General features: G+C 35.2%; 1 protein-coding gene across 22 annotated transcripts in view; it reads right to left on the bottom strand.

Moving 5' to 3' along the window:
* The window catches only part of NUMB (NUMB endocytic adaptor protein), a 167,296-nt gene that overhangs the window by 28,395 nt on the left and 113,634 nt on the right, over positions 1 to 25,267 (bottom strand). For 20 of the 22 annotated variants that reach the window (XM_079129778.1, XM_079129781.1, XM_079129779.1 and 17 more), the window contains 2 exons: positions 7,266 to 7,340; positions 475 to 507 (listed from right to left, as the gene is read on the bottom strand). In XM_079129778.1, coding sequence (XP_078985904.1) covers positions 475 to 507; positions 7,266 to 7,340 — 108 coding nt within the window. The remainder of the gene's footprint in view (positions 1 to 474; positions 508 to 7,265; positions 7,341 to 25,267) is intronic. The other 2 variants (XM_079129772.1, XM_079129777.1) reach the window with 1 other exon arrangement.

Genomic DNA, 25,267 nt, shown 5'->3' with positions numbered 1-25,267 from the left:
ACAGAATCCCTAAATATAAATTTATGTACTTTTACTTAGTAATTTGAAAATTAATTTAGATTGAAAAAAAATAATAGTGTCAAATGCAACATATGGGGTACCTTAAATTTTCACTTAATATTTCTTCCCCTTTCTTTGTTAATATTAGGCACTACATAAAATCTGCCTGTTAAAAATGTGACTAATATCTAGTATAAACAGTTTTACAAGATCAAATGAAATTTATTTTAATACCTAGTGCTTAAGAGATAATTTTTTAATTTACTTGATTCATTTCTTGAACTTCCCTAGAAATCACCAGATTTAGTATCAAAAGGCACAGGAAATACCACAGATCAACAGGAACTATCTAATTCATTAATTCCCATATACAGATTTTATGAGAAAGCAAAGCTGTACTTCTTTTAATATGTCAGTGCTATACTAGGGGTGTAACTCCTTATAAAGCAAGCATGAATGTGGCATCAAACTTACTTTTCCAAAGAAGCCTTTGAAGAACTTCCTTTCCTGGAGGAACAGGGGGACAAGTCGATTGCTATTATTGTACGGGCTAAATGTCCTAGGGTTTTACATCAATAAGCACATAAAGAGTAGGGAAAAGGGCAAAGTGGGAGAAAGGAATAGAGTCAAAATTTTAAAGAGTTATCCATACCAGGAGTGACAGGGGAAAAGGAAGGGTGCATGAAAATGCAGGGAAACACACTGTATGGCCTAAGAACCCACAAAAAGAGAAGAAATGAGAACCTGTATTCATGCAGAGCAACTAGTTAATTTAGCAATCTCTATTTACTTTTTAAACAGAGATTATCCAAATTTGGCAGCAGAGAAAAAGATTAGGTCATACTGGTTTGGTATGAGTTTTGCATTTTAAATCCATAATAGTGAGTTATAAATACAAGATTGTGTTCCATATACATTTTTCAATTTAAAATCAGTGGCAGCCAGGTGCACTGAAGTGTGTCTGTAGTGCCAGCTACTTGGGAGGCTTAGGCAGGAGGATCACTTGAACCCAGAAGTTCAGGACTAGGTTGGAAAACATAGTAAGATCCCGTTTCTTAAGAAGTAAAATAAGTGGTTAACTATGGCCAACTATGTAGAGGTCACCAATTAAATATGAAACCACATAATCACAAAAAAATTACTACAGGGCTGGCAGTGCATTTGTAGTGGGTCAACTATATTCTTGGCCGAGATAAATATATATATATATATATATATATATATGGCATATACTGAATAGTGTATAAAAAGAGGGCCCATGCCTGCCTGGCCCTGAGGCTGCACATATATACATAGGAGATTTATAAAAGCACTGTTGGGGCTGGGTTTGTGGGTCAGTGGTAGAGCACTTGCCTAGCATGTGTGAGGCACTGGGTTTGATTCTCAGCACCACATATAAATAAATGAGTAAAATAAAGGTCTATCAACAACCTAAAAAAAACCCAAAAAAACCGAAGGCACTGTAGAGGCTGGAGATGTAATTCAATGAAGAGAGCTTGCCTAGTATGTGTGAGGCCCTGGGTTTGATTCTGAGGACTGAAGGAAAAAAAAAGAAAGCAACACATAAAATTAAAGTATGAGTATGCACCAATGGTCTTGTCATACATTTTCTTACTAAGTTTAAGAAGTCACCTAGAGAAGCCTCCATTCTACTTAAGGGGAGCTTAATCACTGGCTTTCATTTACTTATTATGTACTAGTATTAATCTGTATATGTATGTTGATTGATTCCATAACATAAATGGGGAAATAAAGGATGTATTCTATTCCAGATAAAAAATAAAGTCTTCTATAAAGAACACAAAGCTAATGTTTGCATTAAAACTGAGAAAACATATCCGAGAAACTAACCGAGTCTGCCACAGACAAAATTTAAGGAAGTGTTTTGTTTCCTTCTAAATGTTGTTGTTTTGAAATGAACTTTCATTGATATTTATAAGTATACAATTATGAAACTATCTGGATAAAAGAGGCATAGCTATCTATGGTTTTATCACCAATTTTAAAGCACCATTTATGAAAACTGGCCACTAATTAAATTCTGAAGAATTTGTGCATAGCAGATGAGTTCTAATTCACTCAACCCAGCTTAACTTTACTGGGGTTGAACTATACTTGAAGTCTTTACTTTTTATAATTGTCAATTTTTATTACTGGAGAAATGTCTAGTATAAGACAATTTATAAACTCATTCAATGCTCTCAAACACTATAAAGGTTGTTTTTCTTCTAACTTTTGAAAGTCATAAACAGCGTCAAATATTTCTATAAAATATTTTGAACTTGTGCTGGTAAAATAATATAATTAGGGCAGTTATCACAGTAAAACTAAAATTATTTCTGCTGCCAAATTTGGTGACTCTAGTTTTGTTAGACTATGAGTAACCATCAGTTTTCAAGGATGCAGCCAAAGTTAAAAGATTCACCAGTTTTGAGGGGTGGGGAGGTAAGGGAAGGAGATTTGTTAATATTTAATTTAGTTCCTAGAAAAGTCTCTTGTTAAGCATGATGTTTTATATTTCTTGTAAAAGACCCCAGATGTTAATGAACAAAGATGACGTGCAAAATGCATAAAAAGTTATTAGAGAATAATATTAATGTTCTTTTTTAAAAACAATTAAGTTATGATTCTTTTACCTGCTAAAACAAGAACATATATTAAAACAAATATATCAAATAGTGAATAAAAAAACCAACATATTAGAAACTGGTAGTATAATGAAACTAGTCTAAAATCCAGACAGACAGGAAGAGACATTTAAGAGCCAATGGAAAGAAATGACCTTTTAAAATGAAGGGCATATTAGACCAGAGTGAAAAAAGATAATCAAAGGCCTGACACAGTATTTATAAAACTGACTGATAAATGTCAATACTCCTCACCCTGTAACTGATTATACATGAAAGCCACAAAAATGGGCAAAACCATTTCTTTTATTAATTCTATATAACCTAAGTTCTATAGTAACTAATTAGTAAAATTATGTCACAGAGTAAATGAGTTGAAAATAACTAACTTTATGCATAGAAAGTATAATATATTTTAAATTTATCTATCCTCCAAGGAGCATATTTTTAAAACTATCTTGTTTAACAATGGAATTTTTTCATTTAAGAATATCAAATATTAGATGACTTCCCACTGAAGTTGAAATAATTTTAAATCGTAAGGGACTACTTTGGGGGAAAAACCCACACATATAATTACAGTTGCAAATTATCTTCTCCTTCAATTCTCCCAAAATTAAAAAAAAATTAGAAAATGTTAAATTTTTAATTTGAAGATCAGTCACTTGATAGGTTTAAGATGTCTGTTTTGCTACTTGTTATGTGAGCTACATAATTCTTTAAGTTCTAAAACTTTGACATTCAAACTAATTATAAAGACATTTTATTTTCATTTATTTGAAACTAAGGAAGCTTTATGATTTATTTTTTTAAAAAAGTGAACAGAAAAACTCTAGAGAGATAGCATTTGGCACAACATAAGGATCGGGCAAAGCAGGTTGTAGGTTTCCATTGGATGTTTGTTAGAAGAATGTGTGGTCATAGGGGAAAAAGGCATCTAGATACTGCTATATAGTAAACATATGAAAACACTACAAAAATCATGAATATGTGTGCACTAGTATGATCTGAGAAGAACATACTGAAGACCTCTGACTTTCTGCAAGGTTCTTAGTATAGTACTAAAAAGATTACTTATAGGAAGGGGAATTTTCATTGAGTATAATAAATAGAAAGTTTACCTCAATTATCCAAAAAATTCAATCTTGTTTTAAAAAATACAAGTTTGCCAATTCAAAACTATATACAGTTGCTCCAAATCTCCTGGATAGGGTTTGACTAGCAATTTTTAAATAAATTTTATTTTAATTTATGTTTTTTGCTGTGTTGGGGATAGAACCTAGGGCCTTGAACATGCTAGGCAAGTACTCTACCACTGTTTCATCCCTAGCCCTAAAATAACTTTTCTTTTTCTTTTTTTTTTTTTTTCCCCCAAAATAACTTCCTGATGGAAGTTCAGAAGTGGTCAATTTTCCCTTGAAGTTTGAAAGTTCAAGTACATCCTGAAGAGCCATCATCAGTATATATAAAACTTCGTTTTAGTCATGAAAGACCACAGAGAAATAAGGATCTTTAGGGATATGCAAAATGATGTTTTAACTTTAAACTTTAAAATATTCAACATAAAATGAGATTATAATGATTATTAAAAGATTCAATTTTACCACATACTGAGGATTGTTTATGTATATTCATTACAGAAATATTTTTTGAGTAGATACTATGTGTCAAACTATTCTAGACATACATGTAATTTTTAAAATGGCAATTGAGTTCCTATTTTTAGTGACCATAAACTCACTAAATTGTATCTAAATAAACCAATGCCTCAAATAAACATGCAGGCAGTTGATAATCTTTTTGGTTTAAGAAAATTAAAAAGGTAACAAAAAAATACACTCAACTAAAAAATTAGTTTTAGGTGGCACAATGGCACAAACCTGTAATCCTGTGAGCCTGAAATCTCACTCAGGAATCTGAGAGGGTGAGGTAGGAGCATCTGCAAGTTTGAGGCTGGTTCAGGCAACTCAGTGAGCCCTATCTCAAAATAAAAAGGGCTGAGAATGTAGCTCAGTGGTACAGTGCTCCCAGGTTCAGTCTCCAGTACTTTAAAAAATAATTAAAAAAAAAAGTTTTGAAACTGGTTGGTTATGGGCTGGGGTTGTGGCTCAGTGGTAGAGTACTTGCCTAGAATGTATGAGGCACTGGGTTCAATTCTCAGCACCATGTATAAATAAATGAATAAAATAAACGTCCATCAACACCTAAAAAATATATATATATACTTATATATATATAATTTTATATATATATATTTTTATATATATATATAATTTTATATATATATATAAAATTTTAAAAAACAAAAAAACTGGATGTCTAAATACTGGCTATATTTGGAATTACAGATTTGTTTTATTTAAGCATTTTAGGTTCATCTGTATTTTATACAATAAACATATACTGCCTATATAACAGAGTTGTTTCTAATTAAAAGGAGTTAAAACACCAAAACTAGATAGTTGGGTTGGAGTATAGCTTGGTGGTAGAGCCCTTGCTTGGCATGCACAAAGTCCTGGGTTTGATCCCAAACACCACAAAAATGAAAAACAAACCCAAAAGCACCCATAAAACTAAACAGCTAAGAGGACTGACTGCTCATTAATAACTTAATATCTTCTGGACAAACTTAAATCATCTTTAGTGTTTTATTACTTAGATAATAAACATGAAGTTATAATCTGCATTAGAAGATTTTCTAAAGGCTCCTTTCACAGTGATTTTTTAACCTTAAGTTATTTAAGTTATAAGATTTTAATAACTATTTGTTTCAGTTTTACTTAGTTTATTGGTTTGTAGTTTTTAGTCATTAGTAATATAGTGTTATATTATTTAAGAAGTGTAAGTGATTGTATTATTTTAAAAAATGTTCTTAGCTAAACTCATCTTTGTTATTCTTTTTTATTTTTACAGATTGCATTTTGATTCATTTTCATTTATGGTTGTACATAATATAGATTCACACCATTTGTGTAATCATGATGTCTGTCTCATTCCACTATCTTTCCCAACCCCTTTATTATTCTTTTAGATGAATTAAGAATTATTTTGTAAATAAGAAAATTGAATTTTTATTTCTGTGTTATACAGGTTTTGGTAAAAATGGAAAATTAAATTGAATCTATATTTAATTGGGGAATATATTCAGATAACATGGCAAATCTATAGTTTCATGTATTATAATACATGAATATAAGTCCATTTAACATTAATGATAAATTGGAGAGGATAGATTAGGAAGGGCTTCAATCACTTAAGAATGTACATGACCAGAATCTGAGGTAAGGATTCATACAGGAATGTATGAATATTTGGATGTATGTGTGTACTCTTGTGCCTATAGTTTTTTTTTATAGTTTGTTTTTAGTATTCTTGACAATTATCAAGTCATATTTTTAATTTTTTTTAGTTGTTGATGGACCTTGGTTTTATTTTTATGTGGTGCTGAGAATAGAACTCAGTGCCTCACACATGCCAGAGTAAGAGGCAAGTGCTCTACCACTGAGCTACAACCCCTGCCCTAGGGCTATTATTTAGTGTATAGTTCTTTGTATACTAACTCCAATCAGTTATTTTCTCCTCTTTTCCTTTTACAACAAATGCAGACATTTATTCCAAAATGAAATCTACCTCTGAGATGTTTTTAAATATTATATATTTATGTATTTTATATGAAGACATTATAAAGAGGAAATATAGACTATATTAATATGCAGAAAAGTTTTAGTTGTTTAGCAAATTGAGGGAAAAAAAAAAAAAAGCAGTCATTAGTAGCCACACTTATGATAGCCCATCATATCAGCAAACCCAAAGCACATGTATTTAATGCTGTTTGGGGGAAAAGGCATGCAGAAGTAACGCCTAAAAGATTTCACAGCAAGTGGGGAAAGGCCACATACTGGAAAGAAGGAAGGCTGTGAAGAGGGCTTTCACAATCTATGGAACATTCCTTAAACCTATCAAAAATATGAAGTTAACAATTTAACTGAACCTTTATGAACTCTGAACCCATTCTGTCCTTTTACTAAATACACAGGCATGTGCCTGGGATGTATTCTATGGCATTATAGGCAAAGGAAACATTTATCCTGGAAAGGGGACTCTCCATTCCAAGTGTGCTCAAGTTTATGTAAAAGGTAGCAGAAGAGATTTTGTTAGAGGGATGTAGAGAAGAAAAACTGGGGAGTAGGACTGAGAATAAGAAGATATCCCAGAAGTGAAGCCTATCAGACATCAACACAGATATTTCTATTTTCTACTTTCTGTTGGAAAGCTGTTTCTTATAGTACATTTAAAATATATTACCCAATTATCACAGGTTAAGATGTTAACTTTAACACTTTTATTTTGCTTTAAGAATATTATTCTTCTATCAGATTTTATATCACATTTCATATGGATTATAATAAACCAAAAGTACATTTGGGGTAAAGTTTGACCTAAATTGAAGAGGTTGGTCTTTCTAATTTATACCTTTGGATGCACAGCATGAGATGTTCTCTTTTAGTAAGCCCGCATCTTTTGCATTAGGAAGCATTGTTCTTACTGGATACTGAATCACTAACATCTACTGAGCGCAATACTGTAAGAAAATATTGACAACATATAGATCAATACTGGCAATCATCAAATACATACAGCTTTTAATCTTTTTACAGCATCTTCACAGATGTGCATTCCTCTTGACTCATCAACTTCTACATGGCCAAGGTACTATAAAAAGAAGAAAAAAATGTTCATATTATTGCTATGTTTATTGAGCAGCTTCTATATGATAGGGATCAGAGAGTAGAAAAAGGGAAATTCCCTCACTTAAGAAACTCACAGTCATTGCAGAAAAGTTAAGATAATCTTATTTTAATTACCCTAAGTATGTTCATATGAAGAAGATTCAGAATGACTATTTCAAGTTGTTGTTATAGGAGAGTAAGTGAAGAAGTATATTGTGGAATTTGGAGCTGTAGCTCAGTGGTAGAGCGCTTGCCTAGCACATGGGAGGCACTGGGTTCGATCCTCAGCACCACATACAAATAAATAAAGGTATTATGTCCTTTTACAACTGAAAAAAATATGGTAGGCATCAAATGTTACATGAATTCATTGGTTCTGAAGCACAGTAGCTGGTGTGAGCCATATATTGGAAACATAAAAATTATTCCAAGACAAAGCATATATAAATATCATGAAAAAAATACAAACAAAACCAACAGTTTTTGAAAGGACAAAGAGATCACACACTTCAGTTATGGAAAACACATACAAGCAGGGAGGATAATCCAAATTTTAAGGTGGTATACCTAAGCTTATAAGACATGTAGAATTTGAAGAGGAAGAAATTGGAAGGCTGAGAAACTATTATAAAGTGAAAGAAATACATAAACAAAAATATGCATATGTAATAGGATAATTATGTATCAGCAAGTATTACGTTGGCTGGAATATGAGATATATGTAGTTGGGGAATTTAAGTTATAAAATATGTAGTCTACACTTAATCCTAAAAGAATGGAGAGCAAATTTTTAAAAAAAATTGGGGGTGGTGGTGGTACTGGGGATCAAACCCAAGGCCTTGTGCATGCTTGTAAAGTACTCTATCATTGAGCTATACCCTTAGCCCTTTTTATTTATGTTATGTTGAGACAGGGTTTCGCTCAGTTGCCCAGACTGGTCTCAAACTTGTGATCTCCTCCTCCAGCCTCCCAAATAGCTCAGATTGCAGGCATGTACCACTGTACCCAGCATGATTTTTTTTTTTTTTTTTTTTTTGCAGTACTGGGGATCAAACTCAGGGCCTTGTGCTTGCGAGGCATGCACTCTACCAGCTGAGCTATCTTCCCAGCCCGATTTTTTTTTTTTTTTTTTTTTAATGCAAGGTAGCAATGATTCAGATTATACCTTATTATGAGACTGGTCCTTGGTTAGAAAAGCAGAAGGGATAGTGGCAATATTACAAGTACTCCCTTTTAAAAGGAAATTCAGGGTCTGGTTCCAGGTCCCTCCCTTTGAATGAAACCATAGACTCTAGACAGAATACATGGAGCAGCTGTTTGAGGTTTCTGAAGAGTAAATAATAGCAGATGAATCACAGAAAGCCAGAATCCAAGGTATTGTTGAACTGACATGGCATTTACTCTCCCCTTTGTTTTTGACACCTCCAGCCTAAACACAGATATGAATGATAGGGTACAGATAGAACTCTGGGAAAAGTACTCGTTCTCACTTGAGGACCATGAACAGCAACTCCCATGCTCAGAGAGAGTAAAGGGGTCCCAGGATATCCAGTGGTGGTGGTGATGGTGGCAGTGCAGCAGCAGCAGAACAATAAAAAATCTGTTAGAGCCACACCTTTACCATAGGGGAATCTTCCTTTCTGTTTAGTGGAAGTGTGTGTGATTATAGGAAGATGGGGATAACCCCTCTTTTATCCCCCTCACTCTTCTTCTCCCTCTCTATGACTCTCTCTCAATTTGATCCCACATTCAAGTAAAATTGTGAGAACATGGGATAAAGCAGAATAATCAGAGTACCAAAATATCAGGTTCCTGGAGAAATTCAAGGAACCAAAAGATACTGAGGAAAGTACAGGGAGGGTGAAGCTTGGAAAATTGACCCCATGAATTTGTTTATGAATTCCTGGGTTTATCCTGGAACTATAAAGTAAGGACCTGCTTCTAATTATCATACCAAAAACTTTAGAGCTGAACCAATGAATAAACAACCTCACAGTTCTAGAACTGACCAATGGGTGGTACATACATAGGACATTATTATAATGGTATTGAAAAGTGAATCAATACAGGTTAAGCATACCAAACCCCCAAATCTGAAATCCTCCAAAATCTGGAACTTTTTGAGTGTAGATATAACACCATAAGTGGTAAACACCTGGCCTCATGTGATGGGTCATAGTTAAAACACAGGAACACTAAAAATATTGTATAAAATTACCTTCAGACCATGTGATAAGGTATAAATGAAATATAAATTTTATGTTAAGACTTGAGTACTATCCTAAGAATATCTTATTATAAAATGCAAATATTCTAAAACCTAAAAAAGTAATCTAAAACTGAAAAACACCTCTGGTCCCAAGCATTCTCAGATAAGGAACACCTATATCAGAAGTGCAACCAACCAGTTCCAGCAAGTTGGAACGTGCTGCCTGGACCTAACTAGGTTGAGTGCCTGCTAAAATCAAAAGAACATTCTTGGGACTAGAAGTGTAGCTCAGTGTGAGAGCACTTGCCTAGCATGCACAAAAGCCCTGGGTTCCATCTCCAGCAGGGAACCACATCACATCACACCAAACAAAACCAAAAGCCTCTATGGGATTTAAATTAAGATCCAAAGTCTTACAATGCAATATCCAAAATCAGTTGGCATTTGATGTCATGAAAAAGTTTTTTTTAAAATTTTTTATTTATTTATTTATTTTTTGGTACCAGGGATTGGACCCAGAGACACACTGAGTCACATCCCCAGCCCCCTTTAAAAATATATGTATATATTTTAGATGTTGACAGACCTTTATTTTATCCATTTTATTTATATATGGTGCTGGGAAGTGAACCAGTGCCTCACACGTGCTAGGCAAGCGCTCTACCACTGAGCCACAACCCCAACCTGCCAGCCTTTTAAAAAATATTTTATTTAGAGGCAGGGTCTTGCTGAGTTGCTTAGGGCCTAAGTTGCTGAGGCTGGTTTTGAACTCTGGATCTTCTTGCCTCAGCCTCCTGAGCCACTGGGATTATAGGAGTGTACCACCACACTGGCTGATGTCATGAAAATTTTAATTTCCCTGGGGGAAATAATAATCCATATCTACCAACCCCAAAATTTACACAGATATTAGAATTATCTGACAAAGACTTAAAAGCAGTTTTAAAAAAATGCTCAAAGAAGCAACAGTAAATAGACTGGATACAAAAATGGAAAGCCTCAGGAAGGAAAGAGAAAATATAAAAAGAACCAAATGGAAAAATTCAAACCAATAAATACAATCACTAAAATGAAAACACATTGGATAGACTCAATAGGAGAATAGAGATGACAGGAAAGAGTCAGTAAACTTGAAGACAGACCAATTGAAACTGAATTTACACCTAGCATCATACTTAATGGTGAGAAGCCAGATGGTTTGCCCCTCAGATCTGAAACAAGGCAAGATTGTCCCCTCACCATTTCTATTCAATGTCCCTGCATGCAAACTTAAAAGTAATTATGTGCATTTTGGTTTTTATAGCCCCTACAGATACAGTATAAGTAAGAGACCAAAAGTAAAGGAAGAAGGGACTCGCATTTCCTTCTGAGCGCAGGAAGAAGGAAATAACACTGATCACCTACAATGTGCCAGTAACCATATTGGGTGCTTTAAACATTTTGTCTTATATAAAAATTACTCAGAAAAGTATGTATGACCACCCGATTTTAAAACTGAGGAAAGAAAATGAGATTCAAGAATACTGAATAATTTTCCCAAGGCCACATACATAGCTAGTAAGGGAGGAAAGGGATTTATGTTCTTGATTCCAAAGTCTGACTTTACCTCAATTAAAGAAAACTTCCCCTAGTTACTCACTCCTATTACAAGCAAACCTAAAAAAGAATTTTCTTTTGCCATATTTGTTTCCCACAACTTTGAAAATAAAAGCCATTTCATCTGGCAAACTTTCCATCTCATAGCGCTGTAACTGAGTAATAAGTAAGACTTTCTGAAAATCCAGTGAAAACTCTAAAAAAAAGTTCATCATTATTCACACTTCAATTCCTCCCAAGTTTCAGAATTTCCACTTTGAAAAGAATTATAATATGAGGCTGACTGGAAGGTTTAATGACTTTTAGGAATATGGTGCTAAGTTCTCATTATTGAGAAAACTTTAAATGAAATTGAAATTGATAGATTTTTGTAATTTTCTAGTATGACTGGTTCTTAGAGATCATTGTAGTTTATATATATGACTTGTAGACAATAGCTTATTCATTTTTTAAAGCTATAGGAAAATATATTCTTGAGCTAGATAATTTTTGGCTTTATCCTTAATTCTATAGTTTTGCATTTTGTGTACATTCTTAAAAAAAGGATCCTATTTGAGACTATATGCTTTTCAAATTCTAAATAAGTGGAAACCAAAATTACACAGAGATGAAGTTTAAATATCCAGTTTAGTGGCAAAATGAGTTGATAGCTTTTACACTGCAAAGTCTAACATCAGAATATAATATCAGCTTTTAACATAAACATAGAATAATGTTTTGGGGGGGTGTACTGGGGATTGAACCCAGGAGTACTTTACCACTGAGCTACATCCCTAGTCCTACTTATATATGCATATATGTATGTATGTATTTATTTTTGGTACCAGGGATTGAACTCAGGGGCAATTAACCACTAAGCCACTTCTCTAGCCTTTTTAAAAATTATTATTTTTATTTTGAGACAGGGTCTTACTAAGTTGTTGGGGACCTCACTAAATTGCAGAGGCTCACCTCAAACTTGTGATTCTCCTGGCTTAGACTCCTGAGTCACTGGGATAATAGGCATGTTGTCATCGTACCCAGCATAGAAATAATTTCTAAAGAGCTTCAATTAATGAATGAAAATGTCTACAGAACAAGGTGCTCTTTTTAATATTTTCAGTTAACTTAATCTTTTTAGAAACTATAATTTTTATTTCACAATGTTGAAAAAATTTCCAAGGAAAGGAATGGAAGATTAGTACCACCAAACTCTATGTTTATTATTTTTTCCTACATATGCATACCTATAAAAAAGTTTAATTTATGAATTAGGGACAGTGAGATTAAAAATAACCAATAACAGAATATTTATAACATCAATTAAAGGTCACATTAGTATATGGTGTTATCTTTCTTGTGATGATGTGAGATGATATGACGCCTACATAATGAGATGAAGTGAATGAAGCAAGCACTGTGACAGCATTAGGGTGTGTCACACAGGGTTACCTGAACACAAAGGGCAATGGACAAAGGGATGTTCCTCCTGGGCAGGTCAGAGTAGGACTGCATGAGCTTTTATCATGTTACTTGGAATGGCATGCAATTAAAACTTTTAACCATTTATTTCTGAACATTTTCATTAATATTTAAGGACTACATTGACTGCAGGTAACTGAAATCACAGAATGTGAACCTGAGGATAAAGTGGGGGGTGGGTACTGAATTCACTATTTGCCAGGCACTGTCCTAAGCATCTTGTACACATTAACTTATTTAATCTCAATTTGTCCGAGGTTACTGGTATTTTCTTCCTTTTAGAAGGTAAGGGAATTGAGAAAAAAAAATCAGTAATTTGCTTAAGTCCACAAAGTCAGAAAATGGTACACTGGAGATTAGATGAGAAGGATATGGAAAATGACAAACCCTCAGACAGGGAAAGGACAAACCAGGGAGGAGGAAGGCAATCATTAATCTTCTCCGGTAAGTTCTTTCCCAGTAACAATGGGCCCTGAAGGGAAAGAAAGCAAACTCATCCCTTCCTGGGTTCATCCCCAGCATCTCCACCGGAAAGCAAACATTCATCCCTTCCCAATCAGAATGTGCCCTGAAAGGAGAAGGTGAATACTGAAACGCTGGGCCCTGGCCTCTACCCTTTCCCATTGCTGATGAGTCCTGGAAAGAGAAACGCAAATAGTGAAGCTGTGAGTAACAATGGGCTATGAGTTCTGAGCTTTTCCCAGTGACAACAGACAGTAAGTTTCGGGCTTTTTTTTTTTTTTTTTTTTTAACTTTTTATTTTTACAGACTGCATTTTGATTCATTGCACACAAATAGGGTACAGCTTTTCATTTCTATGGTTGTACATGATGTAGATTCGGGCTTTGTACAACTTTTTTTCTGACTGCCCAAACTGACACATTCTGCTTCAGTCTCCAATGATTAAATTCATCCTCACTGTAGACTATAAAACTCAAACTCCTTCTGTAACTGGCAGTCATTTCCCTACCCAGAAAACATGCACCTCCAGTGCCTGAATGACCCACTGCAGAATAAAGGAAAGCCTGCTGACCCGTTTGAGGTCTGCTCCCATTCAGGTTATTTGTATTTTTATTATGGTACTGAAATTGTGTTGGCTATTCTGGCTTACAAATGACTTCCTACTTCTCTGATTAGTGTCTACTTAGCAAACAACTGAGAACAACAAAGTTTCTCATCAGGTAAATATAAAGAAAAAAAACAGCCCCACACTCAGGAGGCTATGACCCAAGAAATCATTTTAGCCCAACAGTTTGATACTACTCTGTGCAATGTAGTGAGATCCTATCTCGAAAAAAGAAAAATAAACACACAGAACTTGTTGAGAGAACAAGGCAAGGGAATGGAAGGAATTAGAAAATACTTTGCCATTTTTCACCTTCATGTTGAGACCAGAGGTGTCAGTAACAGGAAGTCAGTAAGTATGAGCATTTGAGCTAAGTAGTTTCCATTAAAATTTTTTTCTTTTAATTAGTTATACATGACAATAGAATGCACTTTGATACATCACATATAATGGAGTATAATTTCTCATTCTTCTGGTTATACATGATGTAAAATCTCACTGGTCATATAGTTATATATGTACATATGGTAATAATGTCTGATTCATTCTACTATCCTTCCTATCCCCATACCGCCTTTGCTCCCTTCAATCCTCTCTACCTAATATCAAGTAACTCTTTTCTTTCTTAGCCCCCACCATTGTGAATTAGCATCCACATATCAGAGAAAACATTGTTTTTGGCTTTTTGGGACTGTCTTATTTCACTCATCACAATATTCTCCAGATCCATCAATTTATCAAAAAGTGTCATAATTTCATTCTTAAGGCTGAGTTTCTTTATCTCTTCATCTGTTGAAGGGCACCTACGTTGGTTCCATAGTTTATTGTGAACTGAGCTGCTATAAACATTGATGTGGCTGTATCACTGTAATATGCTGATTTTAAGTCCTTTGAGTATAAACCAAGGAGTGGGATAGCTGGGTCAAATGGTGGTTCCATTTCAAGATTTCTGAGGAATCTCCACACTGCTTTCCATAATGGTTGCACCATATTGCAGTCCCACCAACAATGTATGAGTGTACCTTTCCCCCACATCCTCACCAACATTTATTGTTTGTATTTTTTAAATTTATTTTTATTGTAAACAAATGGGATACATGTTGTTTCTGTTTGTACATGAAGTAAAGGCATACCATTTGTGTAATCATACATTTATATAGGGTAATGGTGTTAGATTCATTCTGTTATTTTTTCCTTCCCTCCCACTCCTCTTTTCCCTCTATACAGTCCTTCCTTTCTCCATTCTTACCTTCCTCCCACCAACCATTATGTATCATCATCCACTTATCAGCAAGATCATTCGTTCTTTGGTTTTTTGAGATTGGCTTATCTCAGCATGATATTCTCCAATTTCATCCATTTGCCTGCAAATGCCATAATTTTATTATTCTTTATAGCTGAGTAATATTCCATTGTGTGTACGTGTGTGTGTGTGTTTGTGTATGTGTGTATATATATATATATATATATATATATATATATATATATATATATAAATAAAACAGTTTCTTTATCCATTCATCAATTGAAGGACATCTAGGTTGGTTCCACAATCTGGCTATTGTGAATTGAGCAGCTATGAACATTGATGTGGCTGTATCTCTGTAGTATGCTGATTTTAAGTCCTTTGGGTATAGGCCAAGGAGTGGGATAGTGGGTCAAATAGTGGTTCCATTCCAAGCTTTCTGAGGAATCTCCACACTGCTCTCCAGAGTGGCTGCACTAATTTGCAACCCCACCAGCAATGTATGAGTGTATCTTTTTTCCCAGATCCTCGACAACACCTATCGTTGCTTGTATTCTTGATAATCGCCATTCTAATTGGGGTGAGATGGAATCTTACGGTATTTTTTTTTTTAATTTTATTTTTATTGTAAACAAATGGGATACATGTTGTTTCTGTTTGTACATGGAGTAACACCATACCATTTCCGTAATTATACATTTACATAGGAAAATGAAGTTTGACTCATTCTGGTATTTTTCCGTCCCCCCCAACCCCTCCACTCCTCTTTTCCCTCTATACAGTCCTTCCTTCCTCCATTCTTGCCCCCCACACCCCTCATTATGTGTCATCATCTACTTACCAGCGAGATCATTTGTCCTTTGGTTTTTTGAGATTGGCTTATCTCACTTAGCATGATATTCTCCAATTTCATCCATTTGCCTGCAAATGCCATAATTTTATCATTCTTCATGGCTGAGTAATATTCCATTGTATACATATACTACAGTTTCTTTATCCATTCATCAACTGAAGGACATCGAGGTTGATTCCAGAGTCTGGCTATTGTGAATTGAGCAGCTATGAACATTGACGTGGCTGTATTTCTGTACTACGCTGATTTTAAGTCCTTTGGGTATAGGCTGAGAAGTGGGAGAGCTGGTCAAATGGTGGGTCCATTCCAAGTTTTCTAAGGAATCTCCTCACTGCTTTCCAGAGTGGCTGCACTAATTTGCATCCACACCAGCAATGTATGAGTGTATCTTTTTCCCCACATCCTCGCCAACACCTATTGTTGCTTGTATTCTTGATAATTGCCATTCTAATTGGGGTGAGATGGAATCTTAGTGTAGTTTTGATTTGCATTTCCATTATTACTAAAGATGGTGAACATTTTTTCACGTTTGTTGATTGCTTGTAGATCTTCTTCTTGAAGTGTCTGTTCATATCCTCAGCCCATTTGTTGATTGGGTTATTTGTATTCTTGGTGTAGAGTTTTTTGAGTTCTTTATATATTCTGGAAATTAGTGCTCTATCTGAAGTATGAGTGGCAAAGATTTTCTCCCACTCTGTAGGCTCTCTCTTCACGTTGCTAATAGTATCCTTTGCTGAGAGAAAGCTATTTAGTTTGAATCTATCCCAGTTATTGATTCTTGCTTTTATTTCTTGTGCTATGGGAGTCCTGTTAAGGAAGTCTGATCCTAAGCCAACAAGGTGAAGATTTGGACCTACTTTTTCTTCTATAAGATGCAGGAAAAAAAAAAAAAAAAGATGCAGGGTCTCTGGTCTGATTCCAAGGTCCTTGATCCATTCATTGTGAGTTGATTTTTGTGCAGGGTGAGAGATAGGGGTTTAGTTTCATTCAGCTGTATATGGATTTCCAGTTTTCCCAGCACCATTTTTTGAAGAGGCTATCTTTTCTCCATTGCATATTTTTGGCAACTTTGTCTAGTACGAGAAAACTATTTATTTGGGTTTGTGTCCATGTCCTCTATTCTGTACCATTGAGCTACCTGTCTATTTTGGTGCCAATACCATGCTGTTTTTGTTACTATTGCTTTGTAGTATAGTTGAAGTTCTGGTATTGCGATACCCCCTGTTTCATTCTTCCTGCTAAGGATTGCTTTAGCTATTCTGGGTTTCTTATTCTTCCAGATGAATTTCATGATTGCTTGCTCTATTTCTGTAAGGTACACCATTGGGATTTTAATTGGAATTGCATTGAATCTGTATAGCACTTTTGGTAGTATGGCCATTTTTGACAGTATTAATTCTGCCTATCCAAGAACATGGGAGATCTTTCCATCTTCTAAGGTCTTCCTCAATTTCTTTCTTCGATGTTTTGAAGTTTTCATTATAGAGATCTTTTACCTCTTTGGTCACATTGATTCCCAAGTTTTTTTTTTTTTTTTTTTTTAGGCTATTGCAAATGGAGTAGTTTTCCTCATTTCCCTTTCAGATGTTTCATCACTTGTGTATAAAAATGCTTTAGATTTATGCGTGTTGATTTTATAGCTTCATTAATGAGGTCTACAAGTTTTCTGGAGATTTTTGGATCCTCTAAATATAGAATCATGTCATCAGCAAATAGTGACAGCTTAAGTTCCTCTTTTCCTATTCATATCCCTTTAATTTCTTTGGTCTGCCTAATTGCTCTGGCTAGAGTTGAGGACAATGTTGAATAGAAGTGGTGAAAGAGGACATCCCTGTCTTGTTCTCGTTTTTAAAGGGAATGGTTTCAGTTTTTCTCCATTAAGAATGATGTTGGCCATGAGCTTAGCACAAATAGCCTTTACAATGTTCGTATATGTTCCTACTATCCCTATTTTTTCTAGTATTTTGAGCATGAAGGGCTGTTGTACTTTGTCGAACACTTTTTCTGCGTCAATTGAAATAACCATATGATTCTTTTCCTTAAGTCTATTGGCATGATGGATTATGTTTATTGCTTTACGGATGTTAAACCATCCTTGCATTCCAGGGATGAACCCCACTTGATCGTGGTACACAATTTTCTTAATATGTTTTTGGATACGGTTTGCCAATATTTTGTTAAGGATCTTTGCATCTATATTCATCAAGGATATTGGTCTAAAATTTTGTTTCCTTGATGTGTCTTTGCCTGGTTTCAGTATGAGAGTGATATTAGCTTCATAGAATGAGTTTGGTAGGGTACCCTCCTTTTCTACTTCCTGGAATACTTTGAGAAGTATTGGAATGAGTTCTTTGAAAGTCTTGTAGAACTCGGCTGAGAATGTGTCTGGTCCTGGGCTTTTCTTGGATGGTAGATTTTTAATGGCTTCTTCTATTTCATTGCTTGATATTGATCTGTTTAAATTGTGTATGTCCTCCTGGTTCAGTTTGGGAGGAGCATATGTCTCTAGAAATTTGTCAGTGTCTTCAGTACTTTCTATTTTGTTGGAATACAGATTTTCAAAGTAGCTTCTCATTATGTTCTGTATCTCAGTGGTGTCTGTCATGATATCTCCTTTTCCATTATGAAGTTTAGTTAGAGTTTTCTCTCTCCCTCCCTTTGTTACTGTGACTAAGGTTTTGTCTATTTTGTTTACTTTCTCAAAGAACCAACTTTTTGTTTTGTCAATTTTTTGAATTGTTTCTTTTGTTTCAATTTCATTGATTTCACCTCTGATTTTAATTATTTCCTGTCTTCTACTACTTTTGCTATTATTCTGTTCTTCTTTTTCTAGGGCTTTGAGCTGTAATGTTAGGTCATTTAGTTGTTGACTTTTCATTTTTTTCTGGAATGTGCTCCATGCAATCAATTTTCCTCTTAGTACTGCTTTCATAGTCCCCCAGAGATTTTGATATGTTGTATTGTCGTTCTCATTGTTCTCTAAGAATTTTTTTATCTCCTCCCTGATGTTTCTATTATCCTTGTTTCATCCAATAGCATATTATTTAGTCTCCAGGTGTTGGAGTAATTTATTTTTTATTTTGTCATTGATTTCTATTCTCAGTCCATTATGATCTGATAGAACACAAAGCAGTATCTCTATTTTTTTGCATTTCCTAAGGGCCGCTTGGTGGCATAACATATGGTCTATTTTCAAGAAGGTTCCATGTGCTGCTGAGAAGATAGTGAATCCACTGGTTGATGGAATATTCTATATATGTCTATTAAGTCTAGGTTATTGATTGTGTTATTGAGTTCTATGGTTTCTTTGGTTGGTTTTTGTTTGGAAGATCTATCTAGTGGTGACAGTGGTGCGTTAAAGTCACCCAGAATTATTGTGTTGTGGTCTATTTGATTCCTGGAACTGAGAAGGATTTGTTTGACGTACTCAGATGCACCATGGTATGGGGTACAAATATTTACTATTGTTGTGTCTTTCTGATTTATGGTTCCTTTAAGCAGTATGAAATGTCCTTCTTTATCCCTTCTGACTAACTTTGGCTTGAAGTACACTTTATCTGATATAAGGATGGAAACCCCCGCTTTTTTACTGAGTCCATGTGCGTGGCAGGTTTTGTCCCATCCTTTCACTTTTATTCTGTGGATTTCTTTTTCTATGAGATGAGTCTCTTGCAGGCAGCATACTGTTGGGTCTTTCTTTTTAATCCATTCTGCCAGTCTATGTCTTTTGACTGATGAGTTTAGACCATGAACGTTCAGGGTTATTATTGAGATATGACTTGTATTCCCAGTCATTTGGGCTTATTTTTCATTTTTAACTAGACTTGGTTTCTCCTTTGAGTGGTTTTTCTCCAAGGTAGTTCCTCCCCTTGCTGATCTCCATTGTTGTTTTTCATTTCCTCCTCATGGAATATTTTGTTGAGAACATTGTGTAGCACAGGCTTTCTATTTGTAAATTCTTTTAGCTTTTGTTTATCATGGAAGGATTTTATTTCATCTTCAAATCTGAAGGTTAGTTTTGCTGGGTATAGGATTCTTGTTTGGCAACCATGTTCTTTCAGAGCTTGAAATATGTTGTTCCAGGCCCTTCTAGCTTTTAGAGTCTGGGTTGAAAAGTCAGCTGCTATCTGTATTGGTCTCCCCCTATATGTAATCTGACTTTTCTCTCACGGCCTTCAAAATCCTATCTTTATTTTGAATGTTAGGTATTTTCATTATAATGTGCCTTGGTGTGGATCTGTTGTGATTTTGCGCATTTGGTATTCTATAAGCCCCTTGTATTTGATTTTCCATTTCGTTCTTCAGGTTTGGGAAATTTTCTGATATTATTGCATTGAATAGGTTGTTCATTCCTTTGGTTTGTATCTCTGTGCCTTCCTCAATCCCAATAATTCTGAAATCTGGTCTTTTCATGATGTCCCATAGTTGGAGATTCTGTTCATGATTTCTTACCATCTTCTCTGTTTGGGCAACTTTATTTTCAAGATTAAATATTTTGTCTTCATTGTCTGAGGTTCTGTCTTCCAAGTGGTCTAGTCTTGGTGATGCTTTCCATTGAGTTTTTTATTTGGTTTATTGTTTCCTTCATTTCAAGTATTTCCGTTTGGTGTTTTTTTTTTTTTTTTTTTTGGAGAATCTCTATCTCTTTGTTGAAATGATCTTTTGCTTCCTGCACTTGCTCTTTCAACTGCTTATTGGTATTATCATTCATTGCCTGCATTTGCTCTCTTATCTCATCCTTTGCTTCGGGAATCATCTTAATCATGTATAATTTGAAGTCCTTTTCTGACATTTCTTCTAACATACTGTCATTGGGTTCTATTAATATAGAATCTAGATTTGTTTGGATCATTTTCTTCCCTTGTTTTTCAATGTTGTTCATGTATCTTCCCCACTAGCAGTGCAGATCTGGGGTATTGCAGATATCCCCCTACAGGCTTATAGTGACCCTGTAGGTTTCCAAAACCCTTTCTTTAACGAGAGATCTATATGAGCAGTGCCCAATGCAGACACTATGCAATCCTGGACCAAACAGCCCCTATGAGGACAATAACAAAATTATCGTAATAAACAGAATGAGTTCAAATATTATCTTCAGTAAAACAAACAGATTTGCAATAAGGTCTGCAGTTTCAAATGGAGGAAAAGAGGATGCAGAGGGATGTAGAATGTGGCTGTTAATGGGATAAGAAAAGAATATACGGAAGTTCTAGATAATAGAAAGGGTGAGAGTGTAATCAAAAGAAATTGGATGTTAGCATGCAAAAAAGGGAGAAAGATACTCTGAGGGAACAGGTAAACAAAAGGAAAAGAGAGCAAGGAAAGTAAAGAAATAGAAACTTAAAACTGTTCAGTAAGGAGAAAAATGAAAATCTACACTGTAACAGTCATATAGTATTCAGACCTCCCAGTCTTCAGTAGCCTGATGCATGAGAGGTACCTGACAATGAGCGTCAAGCCTCCAGCAGGTGTCTCAGGATGAGATTTGCCCCACCTAAAGATTGAAGCCTCGGCTTCCAGAAATATTCAAGATGGCCACTCTGGCTTCGAAATGTGTTGGCAAATGGGGAGCTGCAGCTCGGGGTGTGGACGTAATCAGCTGGAGGTCCTGGAGGTGGGGTGCGGTTGGTCAGGCAGGTTCTGGAGGTCGGGCGTGTTTGGTGTGGTTACGGGATCCTGGAGGCGGGGTGCAATCAGTCATTCTGGGGTCCCAGTGATAGGGTGCAGTCAGTTGGTCTGGGGGTCCTGGTGGCAGGGAGCAGTCAGTAGATGTGAGGGCCTCAGAGGCAGGGAGTGATTAGTTGGGCTGAGGGATCCTGGAGATGGGGCTCAGTCAGTCTTGCCTGGGGTCCTATGGGGCCTGGCTGTTGTTTCAAAATGGTGGCAGCCACGTGTAACCAAACCTGCAGTTACTGTAACAGTGAACTTGCAGGCAACAGCAGGCATCTGGCACTCCACTGGCAGTCAGTGATCAGTTTGCTGAGTGTTGTTGGACATCGGGAGGTGAACCTCGTGTGGTGGGTGATGGATAGGTGTAAGGCAGGCGATGGATAGGCAAGAGGCAGGCAAATGGCGGATGATAGGCACCTGACAGTGAGCAATCTGCACTCAAAAAAGGCATCGATATGCTGGCAGACTGCAGGTAATGACGGTGGACAAATGGGGTAAACATCAGGGGATTAATTAGCAGCAAAAACTGCCTCACCAAGAAACAGATATCCTCTGCTTGAAATCAGAGTTATGTTGCGACAAGGAACACAGCCTCCCTCTAGTCCGCCATCTTGGATCCCTCCTATCGTTTGTATTCTTGATAATTGCCATTCTGACTGTGGCGAGAAGAAATCTCAGTGTAGTTTTGATTTGCATTTCTCTAATTGCTAAAGATGTTGAACATTTTTTTCTTATATGTTGATTAATTGTATTTCTCCTTCTGTGAAGTGTGTGTTCAGTTCCTTATACCATTTATTGATTAGGTTGTTTTTTTTGAGTTCTTCATACATCCTGGAGATTAATGTTCTATCAGAGGTGCAGGTGGTCAAGTTTTTCTCCTATTCTGTAGGCTCTCTATGTCGTTTCCTTTGTTGAAAAGCTTTTAGTTTCTATCTGTCTCATTTTTTGATTCTTGATTTTACTTCTTATGCTTTAGGAGTCTTGTTAAGATAGTCAGATCCTAAGCCTACATGGTGAAGATATGGACCTACTTTTTCTTCTATTAGGCACAGGGTCTCTGGTCTAGTGTCCTAGTCTTTGATCCACTTTGAGCTGAGTTTCGTGCAGGGTGAGAGACAGGGGTTTAATTTTATTTTTTTACATGAGGATTTGCAATTTTCCTGGCACCATTTGTTGAAGAGGCTATCTTTTCTCCAGTCGATATTTTTGGCACATTTGTCTAGTATGTGATAACTATTTATGTGGGTTTGTCACTGTCTTCTATTTTGTATCATTGGTCTATGTCTGTTCTGGTGCCAATGTCATACTGTTTTTGTTGCTATGGTTCTGTAGTATAGTTTTAGGTCTGGTAGTGATGCATCCTGCTTCACTTTTCTTGCTAAGGATTGCTTTGGCTATTCTGGGTTTTTTTGTTTTTCCAAATGAATTTCATGATTATTTTTTCTAGTTCTACGAAGAATGTCATTGGGGTTTTAATTGGAATTGCATTAAATCTGCATAATACTTTTGGCAGTAGGGCAATTTGGCAATATAAATTTTGCCTATCCAGGAGCACAAGAAGTCTTTCCATCTTCTAAGGTCTTCTTCAATTTCTTTCTTTACTGTTCTGTAGTTTTCACTGTAGAGGTCTTTTACTTCTTTTGCTACATTGATTCTCAAGTATTTTATTTTTCTGAAGAAAAGTTTCCATTTTTGACTAACTCTGAAGGTCACCACAGAAATCTGATTAACAGTTACAAAAGCTTATATTTATCATGCACTTATTTATTATGCACTACACTAGGAGTTAATACTCATTTAATTATTTTTCTTTCTTTCTTTTTTATTTTCTCCCATACCAGGCATTGAACCCAGGGCGCTTACTCACTGAGCCATATCCCCAGCTCTTTTTCGTATTTTATTTAGAAACAGAGTCTTGCCAAGTTGCTCAGGGCCTTGCTAAGTTGCTGAGGCTGGCTTTGAACTTGCGATCTTCCTTCCCCAGCCTCCCAAGCCGCTGGGATATCAGGCAGGCAACACCACATCCCGCATTCATTTAATTCTTGAAATACTACTACCGAGTCACAAGGCAGGGTCATGTAACCAGTGTTATAAATTGAGAATTAAAACTTGGAACAGCAGTTGAAGAGAAAAATTGGAAGATAAAGGTCAGTGTCTATCCTGTGTGTTTTTTAAGAGTAAAAGTTATGGGAAGTTCAAAGAATAGTCAAAAAATTCTTTTGCTTAGAATATAAATTACTGAGAGCTCACTATCAGTATATACAAACACTCTGCATATATTTATTACTTCATCCTAATGCCCCTGGGACACAGGTACAGAAAGTTTAACTTATTAAGGTCATCTGACTCAAACCCAAGCAGACTGACCCAAACATAATGCTCATCTATTGAATTTTTCATTTTACTCACATCTATCTTTCTAATACTTAAGACATCATAAAGATAAACTAAGGCCAAAAGAATTAAATATCTAAAGAATTGCAACAGTTATATATCAGTAAGAATGCTCACTTTTCAATAAGTTAAATAATATTTTGCTCTATGCTGAAAGAGTATATCCTCTTTAGGGGAAATATGAATAATATGAAAACCAGGAAGATATAAATATTTATGTATTCTACTTCAATTTCACATACAACAAATTTTGGCTACCAAGTCCATTTTTAGGATAGATTTCTACATTTCATCATTATCCTTTTTTCTACTGAATTAGACAAACTCAAAATTAACTCAATATTATAGGCTGTCAGAAATGTCAACTGTTCAATGGCTCTGCCAACTACTTTAAGATGTTTGGATTGAACTCAGACTCAGAAATAATAATAGTACCTTGTTACCGAAAACTTCATCTTTGCTACTCAGACACCACAGCAATGGGGATATTATATCAATTTCTAGAAAGCTGTATTTGCCAGGTTAGAATATAGTGATGAATAGATTTTTAAATCATTCTTAGGTTTAATTCAGTTCTAGGGAATATTTTTTCATGTTCTATGGACATTTGACAGCTTTTTTTTTTTTTTTTTTTTTTTTTTTTTTAAATATACTCCTACTTTCTTTGTTCGATAAGTAAGGAAAATCAAGTACTGGAGAAAGTAAAATCTCAGCAACTAAGATATATGCCTGACAGTTCTGACATTTAAAAAATTCTGACATTTCATCCTTGGTATTTGTCATATATACTGTCAATTTCTAAAAAAATGTGTCTGTTATTTTGCTTTTGTTTTGGAGTACTGGGGATTGAACTCAGGGGCACTTTACCACTGAGCTATATTCCCAGTCCTGTTTTATTTTTAGGTAAAATTTTACTAGGTTGTGATCCTCCAGTCTCAGCTTCTCAAGTAGTTAGGATTGCAGGCAGGCATCACTGTGCCACCTTATTTTATTATTTTATTTACTCTCTATCCTTGATTATTGACTTGAATGACAAATAAATGTATTTTAAAATCACACTATCTTGGTTTTCTACTTTGTTCTACTGATATTTCTATTTTGGCACCATAACATGCCATTTGCATCATTACAATTTAAGAACAAACTAATACTTTCACTAATTTTTACTTTCACTAATTTTTCTTCCCCAGAATTTTCCTCATTAGTTCCCTGTGTTTATTCCCCTGTACTTATTCTTTGACAAACTTTAGAATAATTTTGTTTAGCTCTCATAAAAAACGAGGCCTTTGGTATTTAAGATTGCCTTAAATTCACAGGCTCAGAAAAACACACTGTTAGTCAACTTTCTGTCACTATAATAAATACCTAGATTATCAATTTATAAAGAAAAAAGGTTGATTTTGGCTCACAATTTT

Source organism: Sciurus vulgaris (assembly GCF_902686455.1).
Source record: "Sciurus vulgaris genome assembly, chromosome: 2".
Classification (NCBI taxonomy): Eukaryota; Metazoa; Chordata; class Mammalia; order Rodentia; family Sciuridae; genus Sciurus; species Sciurus vulgaris.
This window is presented reverse-complemented; position numbering and strand designations above follow the sequence as displayed.